The 20823-nt window shown below is 38.4% G+C and overlaps 1 protein-coding gene across 1 annotated transcript; it reads left to right on the top strand.

Annotated features, from left to right (window-relative positions):
- The first annotated feature begins 1510 nt into the window (after positions 1-1510).
- On the top strand, positions 1511-20275 carry wsb1 (WD repeat and SOCS box containing 1). The gene is made up of 9 exons (XM_077208101.1): positions 1511-1929; positions 3423-3591; positions 5743-6014; positions 11060-11191; positions 11918-12018; positions 15128-15300; positions 15402-15515; positions 16294-16401; positions 18294-20275. The coding sequence occupies exons 1-9, from the start codon at positions 1890-1892 to the stop codon at positions 18454-18456; spliced, it is 1272 nt and encodes a 423-aa protein (XP_077064216.1). The 5' UTR covers positions 1511-1889; the 3' UTR covers positions 18457-20275.
- Positions 20276-20823: the final 548 nt, after the last annotated feature.

Here is a 20823-nt window from a genome sequence, read left to right on the forward strand (position 1 = left end):
GTCAATGGCAATTATTAATTTGATTACCTACATTCTTCAAAATACCTTCTTTTGTGTTCAGCAGAAGAAAGAAGCTCATACAGGTCATACAGGGCATACATACAACTTGAGGGTGAGTAAATATGAGAAAATTGGTGAATCCCAATCATTCTTCCAAACCATTTCTATAGCTTTTGCTGTTTGCATTTGGGTCTTTTTTCTGGTCTTTTTTTTTTTTTTTTTTAACTCTAACATGTTTTACAGGAACCACCTGCTTTTAGCTCCATCTATTTTGCCTTTGAGGAACACACTTTCCAAGTTCTCCTGCTGGGGGGAAAAAAGTCTTTTTTTTTTTTACTTTTGGAATTGCACAAAAATAGTTTACGCTTTTTCTTTGAAGCCAAATACCTACATTTTAGACTTATCGTACCATTTTTTCTTTCAGAATGTTTCAGGTTATTGTATATGGCTTCTAGCAATCTACAGGAATGGTGCTTGACTGCTTGGATGTAGCTGGTTTTAACCTCATCTTAAGTGGTCAAAGCTGTAAAACGCTGAAGAGACTGATTTCTGGCTATTTTCTCCTATTTCAGAACGTTGTAAGACACATGGCAACAGCTGACCTTCTTTCTTGTTCGCTCAGTGTTGTAGAAGTCTCTTTTATGTTAGTGTAATATTGTTTTTTCCCCCACCCATTTTGTGTTAACATCAGAGTTAAAACAAAATTGGGTTTGAAACATTTTTAAATAAAAATTGCTTGTAAATTTCACAAATGACAAAGACGGCAAGTAACACAATTAATTAAATGTGAAATTTTGAAGTATACAGACTGAGTATTTTCTTTTAAAACACTCCAATAATTTGTATTTTATTTACAACTTTGAAAAATATGATAATAATATACATATTGTATGGATATATGTTGTTAATGTATTCTTCAGATAATTAAATACCTACTAAGATGTTAAACTGTTGGTTAATTAATCAGTGATTAATATTCAGATTTTTAAAAGTAAAATTCTGAAGAACAATAGGCTATAATACTATAGGGAAATTACTAGGGGGACTATTATAGGGAAATACTGAAACTTTTTTGTTGTTGTAACATTGTAGAGAAATAGGCCTACTTCAAGTTTCTGATCAACTAAATAATTTATATAACACATATAGGCTACTAACAAAACGTTCTTTGTTCTCTAGACGCTTACGTGGAATTTATCACAACACGAGGCATTACACGGACAGTGGATACATAATAAAACAAAATAAATTTTACTTTAAATTCATGAAACCTATCAGGCAATTTCATCACCTAATTTGAGATTATGTTGCTGCTCTTTCAGGGACAAAGATTTAAATTCACAACTGGACTAGCTCTTCATCCTCACACTCCTTATCAGCACGTATTTCACGAATCAATTCCATTCATATTCTCGAGTGACCAGCCAATCAAAGGCCATGCGTAAATGGCTTTGGGCCAATCAGAGAGCGGTGCTCCTCCGTTGCCTCGACAACTGTTATGACGTGGCTAGAGTATCCCGCCCATCAGTGTGTGTGTGTGTTCAAAAGCTTAGGAGGACGCTCGCAGCCATTACAATACACTGTATTCAACCTGAGCAGTACGCGGTTTAAGGAACTAATCTATTATTAGCTATTTTTCTTTGTTTAAAGAAAACTCAAGTTAAACTCAGTTATACTCAAGTTGTACTTCAAAGACCATACAATTTTATATTTTCCAAACAGTCGTATATCTAAACATAGGCAGCGTTGCGTCGACGTGCGACGCAACGCATTCACTGGAGACAAGCGACAACTGCTTAACGTTATTCTTCTTGTCCCACGCAAACATTTTAACGGCTTTAATTCGTTAACCAAGAAGATTTAGATTGAGGAGACTCGCTTCGATTTAGATGGCAAGCTTCCCTGATTTTGTCAACGAAAATGAAATAGGTGAGTTTTTGGATTCTTTGCCACTGTTTTGAATGGGAGAGGGTCTTGATTTAGTTCCGTTTAAACGCGTCTTTCTTTTGAAACGTGTGTATTCCGTATGTATAATATATTATGTATTGCGTATTTAAGTTACATTTGTGCAGCTATGGATTGGAGTTACTAAATTCAGTGTTTGTGTCGTGTCTAGACTAAATCAAATTATTGATATAACTTAACTCAAACAAACGTATTACGTATATTAAAATGTGACGGAAAACATTATTTTGAATATTTAGTTGTTGTGCGCGTGCTTTCGTGAGGCCAACGTCCACACACCCAGATTGCGTCGACACCCTCCCCCACCGCCAGACCCTCAGAATGACTCGCCATCACCACGCCAGTGAGACACCACGTGACCTACACGTTTACGTGCAAACGTTACTTGTATAAACTTAACGTTTCAGGAGTAATAACAATTTTTACTTGTGTTTTTTTTTATTTTTATAATATCCTCTGCGTATTCATAGTGTCTAGTATGTATTCAATTTGGCACCATGAGGTACTAAGTTACTACTTAGTCACTATCCTGGTAGAGACCACTAAGTTAACTTACCTTTTGTTGCTGGTAAGAAATGGCTAATGTCACTGAATTCTGCAGGATTTGTGGTTCAGACATTAACTGATTAATAGTACGTTATGCATTGAAATAGTTAAATATTTACTATTGTGACAAGTACTAGTATCTAATGAATAGTTACTAGTGAATTAACTATTGGATTGCTTACCAGATTTTACTAGATTATATAAATGCTAGTAACACAAAAATACATGCTTCACAACACAACTTTTATTTGTGTAAAAACGTCCTCTGTTTTTTAAGTATAATTTAAAGGGATGTTTCACCCAAAAACGAAAATTCAGTCATTTACATTGGCTTTCATTCTTCTGTGGAGCATAAAAAGATATTTTGCACACACACAAAAAAAATGTTTTATTTTTGTCTATACTTTAAGTCAATGGTAACCAAAACTGTTTGGTTACAAACATATCTTTTGAAAGGCATGCAGGTTTGGAATGACAGGAGGTTAAGAAAATTCTGAGAGATTTTTTTGGATGAACTATCCATTTAAACTATTTTATCAATTGAATAGGTTTGCAAAAGTATGTTAAAATATAATGAATTCACACATTTGCTGTAACACATTAAACATTTTGGCATGGTTTCACGACAGGGTTTAGATTAAGCCAGGATTAGGCCTTAGTTCAATAAGGACATTTAAGTGACTTTTAAAAAACTTTACTGGTGTTCATCTTGAGGCAACAATGGCACTAACACATTTAAAGAGATATCAGTGCAAGTTGCTTTCAGTGAAACCAGTTCAAACATGCATTTTAGTCTGGGACTAGGCTTAAGCCTTGTCTCTGTAACCAGGGGCATGTTTAATAAAAAGTTTTAAAGGCTTAAAATGTGCTTTCTGTTTTAAATGCTTAAAATGTGCTTTCTGTTGCAACAGGTAAAGCTAAGTTCATAGGGGAACTCATACCTCCAGTTGCTCCCTTTGACCAGAAGTCTGGACGGGAGACTTGGACTGTAGCTTTTGCACCTGATGGTTCTTACTTTGCTTGGTCCCAAGGGCATCGAATAGTGAGACTTGTACCATGGAAAAATTGCTTAGCCAGCTTGTGAGTATACACACTGGTCTCTTTGTTTCCCTCAATAGTGAATTGTAACAATACACGTTGATGGACTGACAAAGGCAGTCTACGCGTGTGCTGGTTGTCTGGTCTGGTCCTCTGGGCTTTCACATGGTGGCTACACCACAGTGGTGCTCAGTGTTTGGGCTTGTTTAGCATTCAGTGGCACAGCATAGGTCATCTCACCTTACCCTGTGGATTTAGAGACCACTGTCGAGCGTGCAGCCCTGCCAACCAGCCTTTGTCCTGTTCTGAATGTGAAGTCCTCATTTACCCCTTTTCCACCAACAAGAACCAGGTGCTGGTTCGGAGTTGGTTCGACTGATGAGCTTTCAAAGAACTGGTTTGCCTTTCCACAGGCTAGAGAGCCATCGCAGAGCCAGATCTTACGTCATCTCATGTTGCCCAGCAACGCTAGCGCGGCAGCGCCAAACACAGACACACCAGGCTTGTTCGAGATGGTTCGGCTTCTCTCAGACCGATTGGCGCAAGACATCGAAGCACTGCGAGAGCGATCCAAAAGCAGGAGGAGTCGTATGCTCTCCAAACACTCCCGCAGCTCCAATCAGTCCATGCCGCTCCGATGCATCTCGAACAAGCCTTCCATCAACAATAGCGGTCGTTGTGTTACTTTTTATGCTCATGGCTTTGCAAACCTACGTCGGTGTCCAAACACGGCGAATCCAGCACGTTCGTGCAGCTCGCCGTAACTTGCATTAACAGAGATTACAATCGAGCTGCTATTAGCACGATTAGCTGCTATTTAAAAAATGGTGGTCACAAGTGTCTGTTCGTCTTGTTGGTCACGGTAACCCCGCCCCCAGTCACTGACGTAAGCGGTTCTTACTTCTAGACCAGCAATGATTTGGTGCTACTTAAGAACCACTTTTCGGAGCTGGTGCTTTGGTGGTCGAAAAACAAAGAACCGATTTGAAACTAGGCTCTGGCTCCAAACCAGCACCAGCTCTGCCTTGGTGGAAAAGGGGTAATTATGAGGTTCACATCATTGCCCTTTGGCTGCATGTCTTGAACTTTTTGGGGCGGTTTCTTTACTTTTTCTCTTTGCCAATATGAATGTAAATCGAGTTGGCTGCAAAATGATCTATCCTAACTTTTCTTGCTGCAGTCAGTATATTAAATGCTAATGTGCATTTCTGGGAAAAATATATTGTGCTTTTATTACAGAATATGTGCTCATGCTAGTAGCCTTCATAAAAACACCAAAACTATCATTGCAACATGAACCATGCAGACACAGGGTAAACTTTTAACAGATTTTATGATAGTTTGAAGTAAAACAAACAGTTTTTTATGTTGCCTCCATAAAAGAGAAGTATGGTATTGTAAAACTATTTTTGTTTGTCGTTGTACATTTAAGTGGAGTAACTTTATTAGTAGTTGTACACACAAAGGTCATTATGTGGCAGCTGCTAAATGAATTAAGTTTAGGAATGATTATTACTGCTCTAAAATACAGAAATAATAAGGAGAAATGCATTCGCAGTCAGGGTTATTATAGTTAACTAAAACCATAAAAAAATATTGTTAACTGAAATAAAATAAAGTACTTATTTCAGCTAGTTGCCTAGGCACCATTGCTCATTTTTGTTTAGTTGAACTTGATGCACTGATAAAAACATTGGGAGTGAGTAATGACAGAATTAACATTTTTGCGTGACCATTCCTTTAATGCTAAAGCAAAAGGAAGCCAGTGTGCCATTAAAAGCTTGTGTGGACACGTGGCAGGCATTATCTGTTTCAGTTCTGCAGCGTCTGCTTTGTATTCACACAATAACCTCTTGTAATGATTCCAGAACCTCACACTTGATGAGTTTCATGAGCAAAGGCTTGCAGAATTGGGTAAGGGACGTTATATTGGTCAAGTTGACGCAACACTTCTTTAATCTCTTAAACTGCCTGGGAGTTTACTTGGTTTTCAAATATTCCTAAGAGTTAAAATGTTCAGCTTATTTCAACAGACGACGTACTAGATAACCTTTTTAAGAAGTAAAACATCCTCTTGCTGTTCTTAATTTAGCCTATCAAAGAGAATTTGTTGTCAGTTTACATCAAACAGAGGAGACATGATTATCATACCAAAAACACAGCAATATTTTTTTCCTCTTTCCCTAACCCTAGTTCTGTAAGGAAGGAAGATGGGTCGAGCGGTGCAGGTCCTCGACGACTCTCCCGGCAGAACAGTGAGGGCAGTCTGCTGCCAGGCGAGCCTAGAGAGCACACTATTGACTGTGGTGACATTGTGTGGGGCCTGGCCTTTGGCTCTTCTGTTCCTGAGAAGCAGAGTCGCTGCGTTAATATCGAATGGCACCGGTTCAAGTTTGGACAGGACCAGTTGCTGCTTGCCACTGGCCTCAACAATGGCCGTATCAAAATCTGGGACGTCTATACAGGTAAGGGGCCTCTCGTGGTGTCAGACTCAAGCATCATTAGGGCTGCAGCTATCGATTCTTTTTGTAATCGATTAATCTAGCACTTAATCGATCGATTAATCGGATACAATTTTTTTTTTTTTTTAAACAACCAAAACAAATAATGCATAACAAAAATGATGTGGCTGTGAAATGATCAAGCATTTGGCTTTTATTTCTCACAAAAAAACAGGTATTTATTCCAACTCCAACATTTGGCTCCAAAACTAAGCCTATTTATTGCAATTTTTACCCATTTAGTGTTAAGTGCCAGTGCCAACAATTATATAACAATACAGTTAAGACAACTTACTGTAAAACAAACATGTGAATTCAAACTATTCAAACTATGAATACAAACTCCCCAAAAGTACGAGTGGATTTGGAGAAGCAGGCTGGGGAGTTTAATTTTTTGTAGTTGTCCGTAACTATTTGGCAGACGTGACATACAAACAAGGTTTCACAAAGACTGCAATACAATAGCTGTGTCCCAATGTGAAGGCTGCATCCTCCGAAGGACGCGTCCTTCGAAGGACCCAGCCTACCCAGCCTTCGAAGGACGCTCCGCATGTAGCCTTCGTATGATTCCCGAATTGCGCGTCCAGGTGTTCCCGATTACCGCTCCTGGCGCCAAGCAACAGTGCGAGAGTAGCCTAAGGCTGCCATCCTGATAAATCATTTTACATAATTAAATAAACATTATTTTGTTTATATTTTACTGGAGGACATGGTGAGGATGTTTCAGTCATGTATTTTCGGCTTCAATAGCCGGATCATGGCCAGAGGTTTTCTGCGCCCCAATTCAGAAGCTGCTTCCTGAATTTCCAGATTACACTTTAAACTGTTCAAGTATTGGGTGTTAACTTACGTAAATAGTGTAATGAAAAGAAAAGAAAACATACATGATGGGCATATGGTTCAAATGTTCACTTATATCTTACCTTGATGCGATTTTGTAGGCTAGTGTATTCTTTTTATTATGTAGCATAAATGGACAATATAAATGATGAATATAAATATATATTTAAACCCCATATCATGGAGGGAAAAAACCCTCCATCTGTGGGAAAAAACAAAACAATCCGTGGCGACGGTTGTGCAATCCGTCCCTTCAGTTTATAAACTGTAGGCTACTCACAATATTTTTTATGTGTAAATAAAAATACACAATTTTATTGGTGTAAACTCACAATTAACAAGAAAACTTTGTGCTTTTGTAAAATAAAAGAAAAAATCAGGCGTGCTTTCATGATCTCCGTGAACTGGAGCGCGTCTCAAAAATTAACTGAAACAAAATATAGCCAATATACAAGCTTGTAATGTCCACTTTTAAACGAACAAATTCAAATCTAATTTCCAGGTTCTAATTTGGCCTTCGAAAACTAGTAATATCGTCATTTTTTCCCTATCAATTTGTGAATATTTCAAATATTTAATAAAGGGGAAAAAAGTCATAAACAAAAATCTGAAAATACGTCAATATTTTTATTTATTTGCGCAGCATTTGGTGTGTACAGTTCAAATTCAAATTTTGGTCAACTTGCGTTTTAAAAATAGCCTAACAACCCTTCATTTTTTCGTTTTTCAATTACGGGATAAAAAAAGAAAAACGAATGGACGCAAAAGTACACAGACCTTATATTATTAATTATTTCAAATAATGTAGGCTATTTGTAGAAAAAGTTAGTGTTGGGTCCGTGTACTTTTGCGTCCGTTCGTTTTTGCACAAATACAAGTAGTTGCGAATGATGTATTATTATTTTCTGTATTACCAGAAATGATAGAGTAGCCTATTTTAAGTTGTTTCCACTGTTGATAGAAAAATGCAAGTGTCCGCGCCCGCGCGCCTCCACACTCCACACAAATACTTGGATATGCTCAAAATCTTGTTTATAAAAAATGATAATCTTAGCCCTGTATTATTATTGTCTAACCTGTATTATGACTGACATTTGCCGAATTGCTTTGTTCCTTTTTTTGATAAGAGCGGCTTCTAAATATGTAGCCTAAATGTATAGGCCTAATAATAATGATAATTAGTATTATTATTATTTGTGTTTATAATTATAACTATAAATGAGTTCACTGAAGACAGTAGGCTAATATGTTAATCATAAAATAATTTATGAATGTTTTATTTTTATATAATGAAACCTAACCTTGTGTTTGTGTTATATTTATTTTTTATATGTGAAGTCTTTTTTTGCTTATTCTATTATACTGAGCTTTTTTCTCCCAAAAATGGAGTTTTAGAAAATTGAAGAAATTATCCATTTAAAAAAATTAAGTTTAAACAATGCAAAGCATCCCTCATAAACAGGTGGACTGGTTGAATCATTGTGGGCACGATTTGTTAAACCGAGGGAACAGTTTAAGAATTCGTGAGTAGGCTACAGTTTATAAACTGAGGGGACGGATTGCACAACCGTGGCCACGGATTGATTTTTTCCCAACAGGAGACTTTCTGGGCTCCGTAGGCTACTACGGGAATATAAAACCCAGTTGAATATAAAAAAGTGCAGTTCAAATGTTACTCCCGCTCTTCATCGGTAGCGGTCACAGTTGCTAGGCGACAAGAACAATCATCTGTCATTTTTTAAATAAAAGTGCTGTCGTCACCGGCGCGCAATGACTTGTGGGGTAGGATCGGGGAGGATAGACCGAGAAGGATCCATTTATGTATCCTTCCTTTCACGGGGAAACGAAGGGTGTATTTGGCGTCGCTTTTGAATCAGGGTAGCCTTCGTCGCGCCGCGATGACGCAACCGGCCTTCGAATACGGCCTTCGAAGGATGCGGAATTGAATTGGGACAGCCTTCATCGCGCCGCGGTGACGCAATCGGCCTTCAAATGGGGCCTTCGAGGATGCAGCCTTTGAATTGGGACGGCCTTCGTCGCGCCGCTGTGACACAATCGGCCTTCAAATGCGGCCTTCGGAGGACGCAGCCTTCACATTGGGACACAGCTAACATTTGTTCCTCCATCACGTCCTGGTGTGTACAGTGAATGCATGCTGAAGTGATTGTTGCGTGGCTACATAAGTTTAAGCATATGTGATGCATTGCCGCAATTGGTCTGACTGGCGCGTGAGAGAGACAAGGGTGCATGCGCGTGTGTGAAGGGGTTCTTTTTTTAGGCAATAGCCTACTGTCTTGCAATTGAACGTGAATACGTTTACTACTTAAAAACATCAAAGCTAAACATCATATCTAGTCAAACCGCATCACGACATCGCTACAAATACAGTATGGGATTAAAATCAGCAAACATAAATGTATAGGCATAGGCTACGTCACCTTGTTTCAGCGACGCTTGGTGAAACAGCATGGAGTGGATGTTTTCGTTTCAGATGCTGAATCATTGAAGTCGAACTGTTGTGGTATGCCAGGTCTACTTTGCAGTAGACACATTGCACCTTGTTGTCCTTTTTAAGTTTGTAAGTTTGACATCTTTACTCTCTGCCATCGCGCGAACTAAATTCAAAATGTATCACGCGCTATGGTGTGATCCCTGCGCGTATAGTGCACGTCATAAGAATTTAACGAGGATTCGAGGCAGAGTTTTTGCCTCGAGGAATTTTTGTAATCGAGTAACTCGATGAATTGTTTCAGCCCTAAGCATCACAGGCTAATCTAGTGTTAATCGGTTTAAGCAACTGGAAATTTAGTATTCGTGAGGTTGCAGGTCATACGGCATTAACATTTGTCCAGGTGACTTGTTTACATAATCCTAACTATTAAATAGAGGTAGGTTAATGTGTTTATTAATCATCGAGTTGTTGTTGTTGTTGTTTCTGTGCTAATGAGTTAATGTTTTAGATATCACAGTCCACCCATTCTGTCCTTTCTTAACACTTCTCTGCCTGCTTCCTGTTTTTCATTTTCCTGACAGATGCGTGTGTGTAAGAGAGAGGGGAGGTGGTGGTTATATAAGGTGTTGACATGATCTTAATCATACTTCCATCAATGTTTTCTAAATGTGTCTCTTGTATACACCTACTGACTTTTTTTGTTGTTGTATTTTTAAGTCGCCAGTCAGTAATAAATCATTTTTAGTACATATTTGCTCAACCTTTGAGGTGCGCTCTCCCTTTCACAATACATCTCTCTACTTTATGAACCTTTGAACCGCTTCGCCATTTGTTCCTTGGCCACTGAGGTTCTGCTTTTGTGCCTCTGATTATTTTTTACAGTTCTAATGATCATAAAGTGTAAATCTGCTATCAGAAAACCTAAAACTGAGAGGTAGTTGTTGACTTCAGAAAAAACTGGCAGCTCTTCGAAGTTATATAATTAATTTTCACTCCGCTGCAAAATGTATTAATAGGTGGGCAGGTCCTGTACAGACATTGCCATTGGTTGTTCTGAGGGGATAGAGATGTTTTCTTCATAGGATGACTCCAACTCCTTTCTAACTAAAACAGCAATGCCATAAATTTACCCAGCAGACTTGCTCTTCAGGGTGTGAGACTCCTCCTCCAGCAGTCTTTATTTTTTTTCCCCTTTTTGAAAACATGCTGGAAATCTGATAGCAGTGTATTGTAAAGTATTTTGACAGGATTTGTGCCATATGTACCCGACAGTATGTTATCACGTTTGACCGGTTGCAAATAGGCTCTGTTACTAAGCCCCAATCATATTTCCAGAAATACATGTGAAAGTTTTTTTGTTACTGTAGATGCAACTAATTGTAGGTATTTAATGTGGATTAGCCTGGCAGGTGTCAGTGATTTTACTTCCATATGCCTCAAGGCAATTCAATACTGTTCACAAAGAAAGAGCTTAATCCAGTGTATAACCTTCTGTATTTCTGAGACGCCTTGGGAAATGCCTTTTTGACACCTGCTTAAGTGTACAACCACAAGCATAATCCTTCTCTCTTTGATTCTTAAGAAAGCAAAACATTTTCTAAAAAGTGAAATGAAAGCAACTCCCATGATATTGATACTGATGCAACATTGATGCAGTTTGAATCGATTAGCCTGGACTTTGCTTTGTTTATCCTCAGTTTTGTTCTCTTTTGTACAGGAAAGCTATTGCTGAACCTGATGGACCACACAGACATTGTGCGGGACCTGACGTTTGCCCCAGATGGGAGTTTAGTGCTGGTTTCTGCATCGAGAGACAAGACCCTACGCGTGTGGGACCTCAAAGATGACGGTGAGGAACAAATGTTGATTTTTGTATAAGTAATTTGGCGCTTCGGGGTAATTTGTACAGTAAAATAAGGCTATATAGTGTGGAACCCCAAACTGAAATGTCTTTGCAGCAGAAGTTTCCTGCACAGCAGCCTGCTTTGTTTTTATTTTCATCTAATCTCCATGGAGTCCATCACACATAGTTGCTTAAGTCTGCATGTGCACACTCACTCGAAGATTCTGGCACTTGGGGTGGGGGGGTTAGATGGATAAAAATTAGATGCCAAGCTCAAAGGAATGTTTGCTGATATTTTCACTATCTTGCAAAATCCTAGGACAAACTTGCTTTTATAATGGGATCAAATGAATCGTATTTATGTGTTGGAAACTGAGATAAAATGGAGCTCACATGAAGGAATGTTGGCCAGAGTTCAGCTTAATTTCCTTTGGTCTCAAAGTGGACACCATTGAGATTGTAGCTAAGAAATTCAGCTACTAGCTAAAGTATATTTGTTTTATTGTTCTCTAGGTATCAACATTGTTTATATATTGTATTATATAATATTGTATTGAAATGCAGGAAAGGATTAATTATGGAGTATTTGTAGAAAGCTTATCTTTAAATGTAACAAAGTATTCTTAACATTCTCTTTTTTTGCTATGAAATTTGATAACTAACCAATAATTTGAACAAAGCTAGCTAAAGCTATTGCTATACCCTAAACAATCTAAATTGTTTGTCTAATAGGTAACATGGTGAAAGTACTCCGTGGTCATCAAAACTGGGTCTACTGCAGTGCTTTCTCACCTGATTCATCGGTCCTTTGTTCCGTAGGCGCAGGCAAAGCGGTATGTTTTGCACTTCTTTCCTCCTCTTTATTACCTGTTTGGTGTGTTTCTCTCTGTTAATAGTTCTAAGACCAATCAATGAGTGCTAAATTAATCTTTATATCATCATAATGCTCAGTGCCATAACCTGCTTGTAGTTTTGATTTCTGGTTTGTTGTTGTGCATCATAATCAGGCATCCAACATGTTGATAGAAATGCAAAAAGCTCACAATTTTCCTCCACTCCATTCTATTAATAACATGTTAAGACAAGCATGCTATACAGTCATTTTATAAAAACAATTTGAATAATATATAATGACCCTCAAAAGTTGTAATGATTTTTCCCATGTACATGTTTCTCATTATTTAAAAAAAATGTAAAAGAAATATTTACTTTTATTCAGCAAGATGCATTAAATTGTGACAGTAAAGATAAAGTGACACTAAAGACTGGATTAATGGTGCTTAAAATTCAGCTTTGCCATCAAAGGAATTAAATGGATTTTTAAGGTGTACTAATATAGAAGAGATTTTTAATTATAAATATTGAATTTTTTTATCAAATAAATGTATCCTTGGTGAGCATACGTACGGAGCCCCTAAAGGGACCTTTGCAAAAATAAAAATATACAGGCTTTCACATGCTCATGAGAAACTATCGTGTGCCTGATATTGTTCTATATAATGCCCAAGTCTGTATATTTTTATTTGTGCAAAGGTCCCTTTAGGGGCTCCGTAATAAGAGACTTCTTTTAAGAACATTTAAAAAAATCTTACCAGTCCCAAACTTTTGAACAGTACATTGTAGGACATGATGTGAAAGCCCTTAAGGCACAACAAGCAAAGTTTTCCAGCCGTCAATAAGACGTTTCTGAAACCTGGACGAGTATTTCTGGATCCTATCTAACTCTCCTCCCATGAACAGGCTGCAGTGGTTGAACTTTACGGTTGTGTGTGTCCATAAGTGTCTTGCTTTCCCTGTCCCAGGTGGTGGCAGAGCTCTGTGTTTGAGTGATTTTGAGGGAAGCGCTGCGCTGACATATAGAGCAGCCGGTGCGGGGCACGGCTGCCATCGCGGCCCCCGTTGGACGCTCATGTGCCCGTGCCCACGCCCCAGGGGGCTTCCATGCTCCTGCCCACAAGGGCTTCCTGTACGTAGGTTCTGCTCCATGTCTGTCTACCTCCCACTGTCACAGTTCTCACTACTTTTACCTTGTCTCTCAAAAGAGTTGACAGTGAGATCCCCCTACCTCCCTTCCTAATTTCCTTCCATCCCTATATTCAGTAGCATTCCTTTCATCTCCACGTTTACCTTAAAGCAGGGGATCTAGGCATTGTGTTGGCTGTATGTGTACACAAGCCTGCCAGTAGAGCCCCTTCCTACTCATTAGTGCCTTTGTTTAACTGAACTCACTACACCCTTGAGTCCCAACGCTCGGCCACTGGTCAATTTTTCTGTACGTAATGCCTAGTCAGATGTTTTCGTAATGGGGACGGTTAATAGTCGAGGGTGGGATTGGGAGCATTATTTGTATGTGTGAGCAATGAAAGGGCTCCTTGTGCCTCAGCAGGCTGCCTGCATATCGATAATGTCAGTCTAATGTGGAATTACTCCGATTGGGTAAACGGGTTATGCAAAAGAATCATTCCCTGTTTTCAAGCCCCCAGAAGCAAGACCTATAGGTACTTTCCATGCTGGTTGCAATTGCTATTTGAAAGCACATTTTGTTTTCCATTTGTGAATAACCTAATTTATCATGTTCTCAAAGCAGAGTCTGTTTCAATGATGTCGACCAAAGAGCTTTAGCAAACACCAGCATGGTTTTACTAATTTATAAGGTAACACTCAATAATAATATTAGCATTTATTTATCCTACAGTAAAAATCTATTTATCCTGGTTAAAATTACACTAGCACAACTTCCAAAAAAGGCTGTAATGTTTCTTTTATGTGCAAGATATCTGGCTTTGGCTTAGTCTTGAATGGTGGCAGTAGTCATGCAACCTGAAGCTCTTTCATCTCACATTGCAAAGTTAGAGAAAATGGTACATTAACCTTGTATACGCATCGTTGTAGTTTTTCCGCCAGCACCAAAATGTTTATATTGCAAATAGCTATTGAATCATATGTACACTTTTGCTCAAGTGCAATGTCTGTAGCTAATGGAAAATAAAAAAAATGTTTTCTTAATATTAATAACCATACAGGAAGCTTGACTACTTGGCACTCAGAAATGCACTAAGGTGTGGTCACATTAGTGAAATTTTGTGGTCAAAAAAAATGTTCTTGTCTATTATCAAATCAAGCAGCTTTCTATTCCTGTTGTTTTTTTAACCTGTTGCGAAATCTATGCGAGAATCTTTTGCCCACACTCGATTTCCCGATTGCATGAATTCCTATTGAAATTACTAGATTTCATCTATGAAAATTTGCCAACAGCATGTGACCGCACCTTTACATTTTCTAAAATCCTGATATTTTCTAAAATCATAAAATTGTGCTGGAGCAAAATAAGCACTAGAAAGTTATAAGCACTAGAAACTCATTGTTAATTCATTAGTAGAGTTTGCAGTTATGACGTGTCTGTATTGTATGTTTGCCAAAGGCGTCAACCTTTTGGCCATCAAATGTTCTCTTCTTTTGCAGTATCTGTGTCTCTTCGTAGGCCTCCGCCGGCGCGGTGCAAGCCTATTGTAAACTCAAGTGAACTAAAACTGAAAGGGGATGCCAGTGGAGTAACATTATGTTACCTTAAGTTACTACTTATTTGTATTTTTGTTTTTTCACATTATGTAGTAATTCTTGGAAGAATGTTTTAATAAATATAATTTGATATGTATGTGTTTCAATGCACATTTGTAGCTTACATTTTAATGTTGAAAAATTGAGCAGTGATGTAATGTATTTATTAAGTCTTGCTAGAGATTGACTTTTGTGCAACTAAGCCTTGCTGTTTCATTGGCATGTGCTACTTTTTACTGGGTTTGGTTTGTAGTGCTTAAGATTTTGCTAAATGACACTGAGCACATTTTGATCTTGCTGTTTAATTTGAATTAATTATTTGTTTGAATTTGTCTTCGTTGTGTTGAAAACAGTTGGCTATAACACACGTTTCTTCCATTGCAGGTCTTCCTGTGGAACATGGATAAGTATACTCTGATCCGAAAGCTGGAGGGCCATCATAACGACGTGGTGTCCTGCGAGTTCTCTCCTGATGGGGCCTTGCTGGCTACCGCCTCCTACGACACTCGCATCATAGTGTGGGACCCTCACGCAGCCACTGTTCTGTTCGAGCTGGGGTATGTGACTTGCTTCCCCACGTTTTCCTTTCTAAACTTCTGCTCCGTGTGGTAATTTTTTGAGCTCATGTTGTTTGACTGACCTCTTGTCTTCCCTTCAGGCATCTCTTCCCTCCTCCCTCCCCCATATTTGCAGGAGGAGCAAATGATCGATGGGTTCGCTCCGTTGCCTTTTGTCACGACGGTCGGCACATTGCCAGCGTCACTGATGACAGGTAAGATTATGCAAATCGTTGGTTATTTGCTCTTAAAAACTCGATGTTGATAATTAGTTTGCAGTTAGTAGCCTGCATTAAGCGACGGGCTCAGGAAGGAGTGTGTGATTTGTAGCAGGGCCTCTTTCTGGGAAAGATCACATGCCTCTCATATGACATCCATTAATCACTATGAGGCGCCCAGTTTGCCTTCGCCGCACCTCCCGCCTTTTCTGGGTGGAGGCGTCTCTCTTGTACTAAGAGAATGAAACTATTTGTGCTCTACAAAATGGTGGAGGAAGAACGTTACATTACTTCATGTATGATTTTTGTTTTTAGATTCCAGTTCTCTTATGCTCACCGAGGCTGCATTTATTTTGTACAAAATACAGTAAAAATAGTAAAATTGTGAAATATTATAATATCAGATCCTTCAGAAATTATTCTAATATGCTGATTTGATTCTCAAGAAATGTTGAAAGTTTTTTTTTTCAGGTTTCTTTGATTAATGGGTTTTATTTAAAATAAAAAATAATTTGTAATGTCATACATATATTTACTGTCACTTTTTTAATGTGCCCTTACTGAATAAAAGTATTAATTTCTTTTAAAGAAATTTACTGACCCAAAACTTTTGAATGTTAGTGTATAAAATACACTATTTGAATAAGTTTTGTCTAATTTTATACTATCCTTAATTGAAATGTCATACTTAGAGTTTTATGCTTTAAATTAACATTTGCAAGACAATGCAAATCACTGTTGTGAATAAAAGTCAACACGTATTTTCATTTTTCAGGCTGGTGCGTTTCTGGAGCATCAATGAGAAGAGTCCTCAAGCCATCGGCCCTCTCACTAATGGCCTCTGTTGTGCCTTTTCTACTGACGGAAGTGTTTTAGCTGCTGGGTATGAATCTGTTATGCCACTGCTTGGCAAATGATCAAATCTGTGTCTTGGCTTTCTAACTGTTCTTCTGTTTTGGGATGATACCAAAAATAACTTGCATTACACTTGTATCTTGAACAATCCTTTAAAAACAAAAAATGCAGCAAACCGGTTCTGCAGCTTTCTTTGTATATGAATTGTATTTCGATGAGTTGGTTGTCACATGCAGGGTGTAAACCCTCATACTTTTCTGCATGGCAAGCAATCTGACAGTTCAATTGATTAGTACTATACAAACACAGCAAGACCTTTACTAAAACAGTAGAATGTTTCAATTGCAAGTCAAATACACTTGAATTAGGGCCCTATAAAATCAGTTTTATTTTTTCCCAAATTTCGTTTTTTCCGTTTTAATTTTTGCAAATTCCGTTTTTTCCGTTTTAATTTTTGGGAATTCAGTTTTTTTTTATATATATATATTTTTTATTTATTTTTTACCCTTTACTGTTATTTTAGTCGTAAAAAGAGTGTGCTTTTGACGTTAGTGATTAAAATGTACACAAATACATTTTTACATACACAGGAATGAACTTAATTTCTCGGTCTCGCTCGCGGAGTTTGCTTCGCTTTTGTCCAGTCCGACGCGCCTCATAGACAGACGCGGTGTGCAAGGAAGGGAGGGGCTGTGTGTATGTGAGAGAGACAGACGCGTGTGTGAGAGAGAGACGGACGGACGCGTGATTGACAGAGACGGAGGAAGAGCAGGGAAAGGAAATGCAACAAAGAATACGCTGCATGTTTTAAATAGCGTTAAAAAAAAAAAGAATGAAACGCACTGTGGTGGCCGGTGTTGATTCTGTGGCGCACCGCCACGAATTAGTCGATGGCTCAGTCCCAATTCGCATACTATCCGTCCTAAATAGTGTTTGAAAATAGTACGTCCCAAATCGTAGTATGTTGAGATGTGTTCCAAAGATACCCGGATGATTTATTATTTCCGAATCCGAAATGCAGATCGGTCGATGCACACTCTAACGGCTAATATTGCCTACAACCCATCGCGCGTTGGACGAGGATTCGGTTAGAACTACAAACAAGTGAAAGTGAAAAGTGTTAAACTACAGATATGGAGGAAACACGAGTACGGCGGTTATGTAGAAAGGTTTGGTTTTAGTGATTAATTATCAGTATCTAACCTGACGAAAATGTATTTATTCAACGTTGTCTACATTATATTGCATCTGCAGCAGCATGGTGAACTTTTGTAAAGATACGTTTAGCCATTACCTTTTAAATGCATAATCATATTCAAATTGCAAACACATGAGGAGAGTCTCCGCATGGAAGACCCACGACTGGCAGATGAATGTGCTCTCTGAAACGGTAGGAAATGAAATGAGATTGAATGGAGGATTTTAACTGTGACAAGATGATTGACAGGGCAGTTTACGGTGACAGGATGCACGCAACGGATCTGTCTGTTAAAGATGACGTGATAGTATGTCCCAAAGCTTGCCTACTCTTTTGCTACACACTCAAAAGTATGTACTTTTTCTTCACAAAAAGAGTACATTTTTAGGTCGTGTAGTATAAGTAGGCGAATTGGGACTGAGCCATAGTGTGGGAAACACTGCATAAAAGTCACGTGGGAACTGCTCGGCTCGTCAAGTTTCTTAACTTTTTCACCGCTGAAATGGCGGTAGGGGTTGTCGCCCAGATTTGCTTCCCCCCCCCCCCCCCGGTCTGCATTTTCCCCAGACATGCGTTCTTCTCCCACACAAAAACAGAATTTCATTCCAAATATGTAAAATTCCGCATTAACACTAGATTCCGTGTTAATTTGCCAATTCCGCGATTCTGTGATAGTGGAAATTATAGGGCCTTATTAAATCCTTCTGTTCGTCTTCTTGCAGGTCCCGTGATGGCAGTGTACATTTCTGGGCTTCCCCACACAGCATTGCCAGCCTCCAGCACCTGTGCCGTATGACCCTGCGTCGAGTCATGCCCACCCAGCAGGTTTATACGCTGCCCATTCCTTTCTCCATGCAAGACTACCTGGCCTACAAGACACTTTAACATGGAACGCAAACCACGGCACTCTGTGAAACCAAGGAATAAAACTTTTTTTCTTCAAAGATAAAAATACGTTTTTCTGCTCATACAAACCCCCTAAGTAGGTGGGGTCAGTTCTTTTTGTATTTATTTATTTTTTTTATTTTGACAATGTACTTTTTCTAGGTGCAGGTATAGTTCAGTACTTTTTATTTGATATTGTTTTCGTCTTTTCTTTTCTTTGCCCATATCAGGTAGTGGCCTTCACAGACAGCCTTAATATATCAGCGGATCACGTTTTGTCCTTTTGATTTGCGATTCTTTTTTTCCATCTGGCACAACTTGTACATAACCTAGGGTTGCTAAATGATGGGTGAAAGTGGTGCTTTTTTTTTCCCTCAGTTCAAGGTATTCCTCCACTGAGTTTAAAGCAATGTGATGGGGATTGTCTCCCAAATGTTCTGCAGTGTTTTCTTTTTTCGTGCTGGTTATGAGAGGGATTGAAGGGAAGTGAAAGTGTGTATGAATGCGTGCTTGTGGTAGATGGAACTGAGTTTGGTTGTTCAGGGACACAGGCAGTGCCTTCCCTTTACGTGCCTCTTGGGAGAAAATAAACTCATCCATATGCTTATGCTGCTTCAGTAATGGCCTTATGTTCATCGTCACAAACCTAAAACTATTGTAACGCATGGGCTAATTTGTTTCCTCCAGAAATTGTATATTTTTTACTTGTACAGAGATTTGTAAAGGCACGTTTTTGTTGAGTGTGTGTGTCTATATATGCATATGTTTGTATAGATGTAGCTCCAATTTTTTTTCCTTCACTTTATGATGCTTGTATTGAAAGTCTACCGTACATGGTCCTTTCTCTTGTGCGATGATGGTTTGTAGGGGAATGACACAAGTTTCCTTTGAGGAGAGACAGCCTGCCAGTTTGAGATGTTACCTAACCAGTCGCGAAACTGATGCCACACCATTGATTTCTCATTCCATTTGCTGTATCTATTAATTAAATATGGCACTTTAACCGTACTTGGGACCCGGCCCGACACATTGCCTTCTCCTGACCATTATCTCTCAACTCCCAATCAAACCTCAGTCTTTTCACCCTTCGGCTTTCTATATGAATAGCCATCTGTGTTTTAACAGAAAGAGCCAAAGTGTGGTTTTGTGTCATGTCTCATCTGCCTCTGGTTTTGAAGAACTGGTCATGTTGGGGTCTTAGATTGTTAGATGTCCCGGAGCAAAATGGAATTATTCTGTTTGTTTGTACATGCAAGTGATCCTGCCTGTCAATAAATTGGTCTTATTGAAGAATGTGGGAATCAGATTGTGGCGCATTCATCTGGTCAAGCAGTCTTGGCAATAGAAATGTTGAAAACGCTGATGCCAAAGTTCCCCTTGGGTTCTTATTGATGTGAGAGTCAGTTTTATCTTTCCCTCTCCCTCATTTATGGCTAAAACTTGAAAGTCTTTGTCTGTTGTTCTGCCTGGGTATATGAAGAATGCCCATGTTCAACAGATTGGGTTTTCTTTAGATGGATTCTTATAAAGTAACTCTAGAAAGGGACAAGGATGCACCTCAGTGTTCCAACTAGAATTTTAGAATTGCAGTTTTTTTTTGTTTTTTTTTTGGTACAGTGGTGTTATTTTTTTAATTAATATTATAGAGATGCTTTAACTAGTTAATTTGGTCATCTGTTTCAGACAGAATACCTAATGCTGTGTTCACCAGGAGCAAGTGAATTTGTCAAGTCATTTTTACAATGTTTTTATTTCTTTTTTTCTAGTTGGTGGGATTTTTGTTTGTTTTGATTGTTGCTGAAATAAAGTATTTTACATCTTTTGTTGTCTTGAAGCAGTTTTTAGACAGTTTTAATATTTAATGTATTAAATTAAATATAATTTATGTATTTATAAAAAGGAAGCTTTTAATTTTTTTTAAATTTCATTTATTCCAGTGAAGCTGAATTTACGGTAGCCATTTCTTCGGTATCGTGTGATGTTTTATTTTCAGAAATCATTCTAATATGCTAATTTTATGCTAAAGATAAAATTCTTATTAATGTTAAAAACAGTTGTGCTGCTTAATATTTATGTAAAAACTTTCCAGTATTCTTTAAATGTAAATTTTAAAAGAACAGCATTTACGTTTGTTACATTATAAACGTCTTTAATCAATTTAAAGCAACACCAAGGAAGTTTTCCTCTGCGGTCACCCTACAGGTTGGAAGCGGAATTGTCCAGTACCACTGTCGTAAATAATTTAGCCTACCGCAGCCTACTGTCGCACGCTCGCGGTTTATCCAGCACCGGCTTTGGAATCAACAATGAACACAGACAAGGTAGAGTATGATGCATGATTTTATGAAAGACATCAATAACGAAGAA

This window comes from Siphateles boraxobius, unplaced genomic scaffold, assembly GCF_051911475.1.
Source record: "Siphateles boraxobius isolate OS27281-9 unplaced genomic scaffold, OSU_SipBor_1 6, whole genome shotgun sequence".
NCBI lineage: Eukaryota > Metazoa > Chordata > Actinopteri > Cypriniformes > Leuciscidae > Siphateles > Siphateles boraxobius.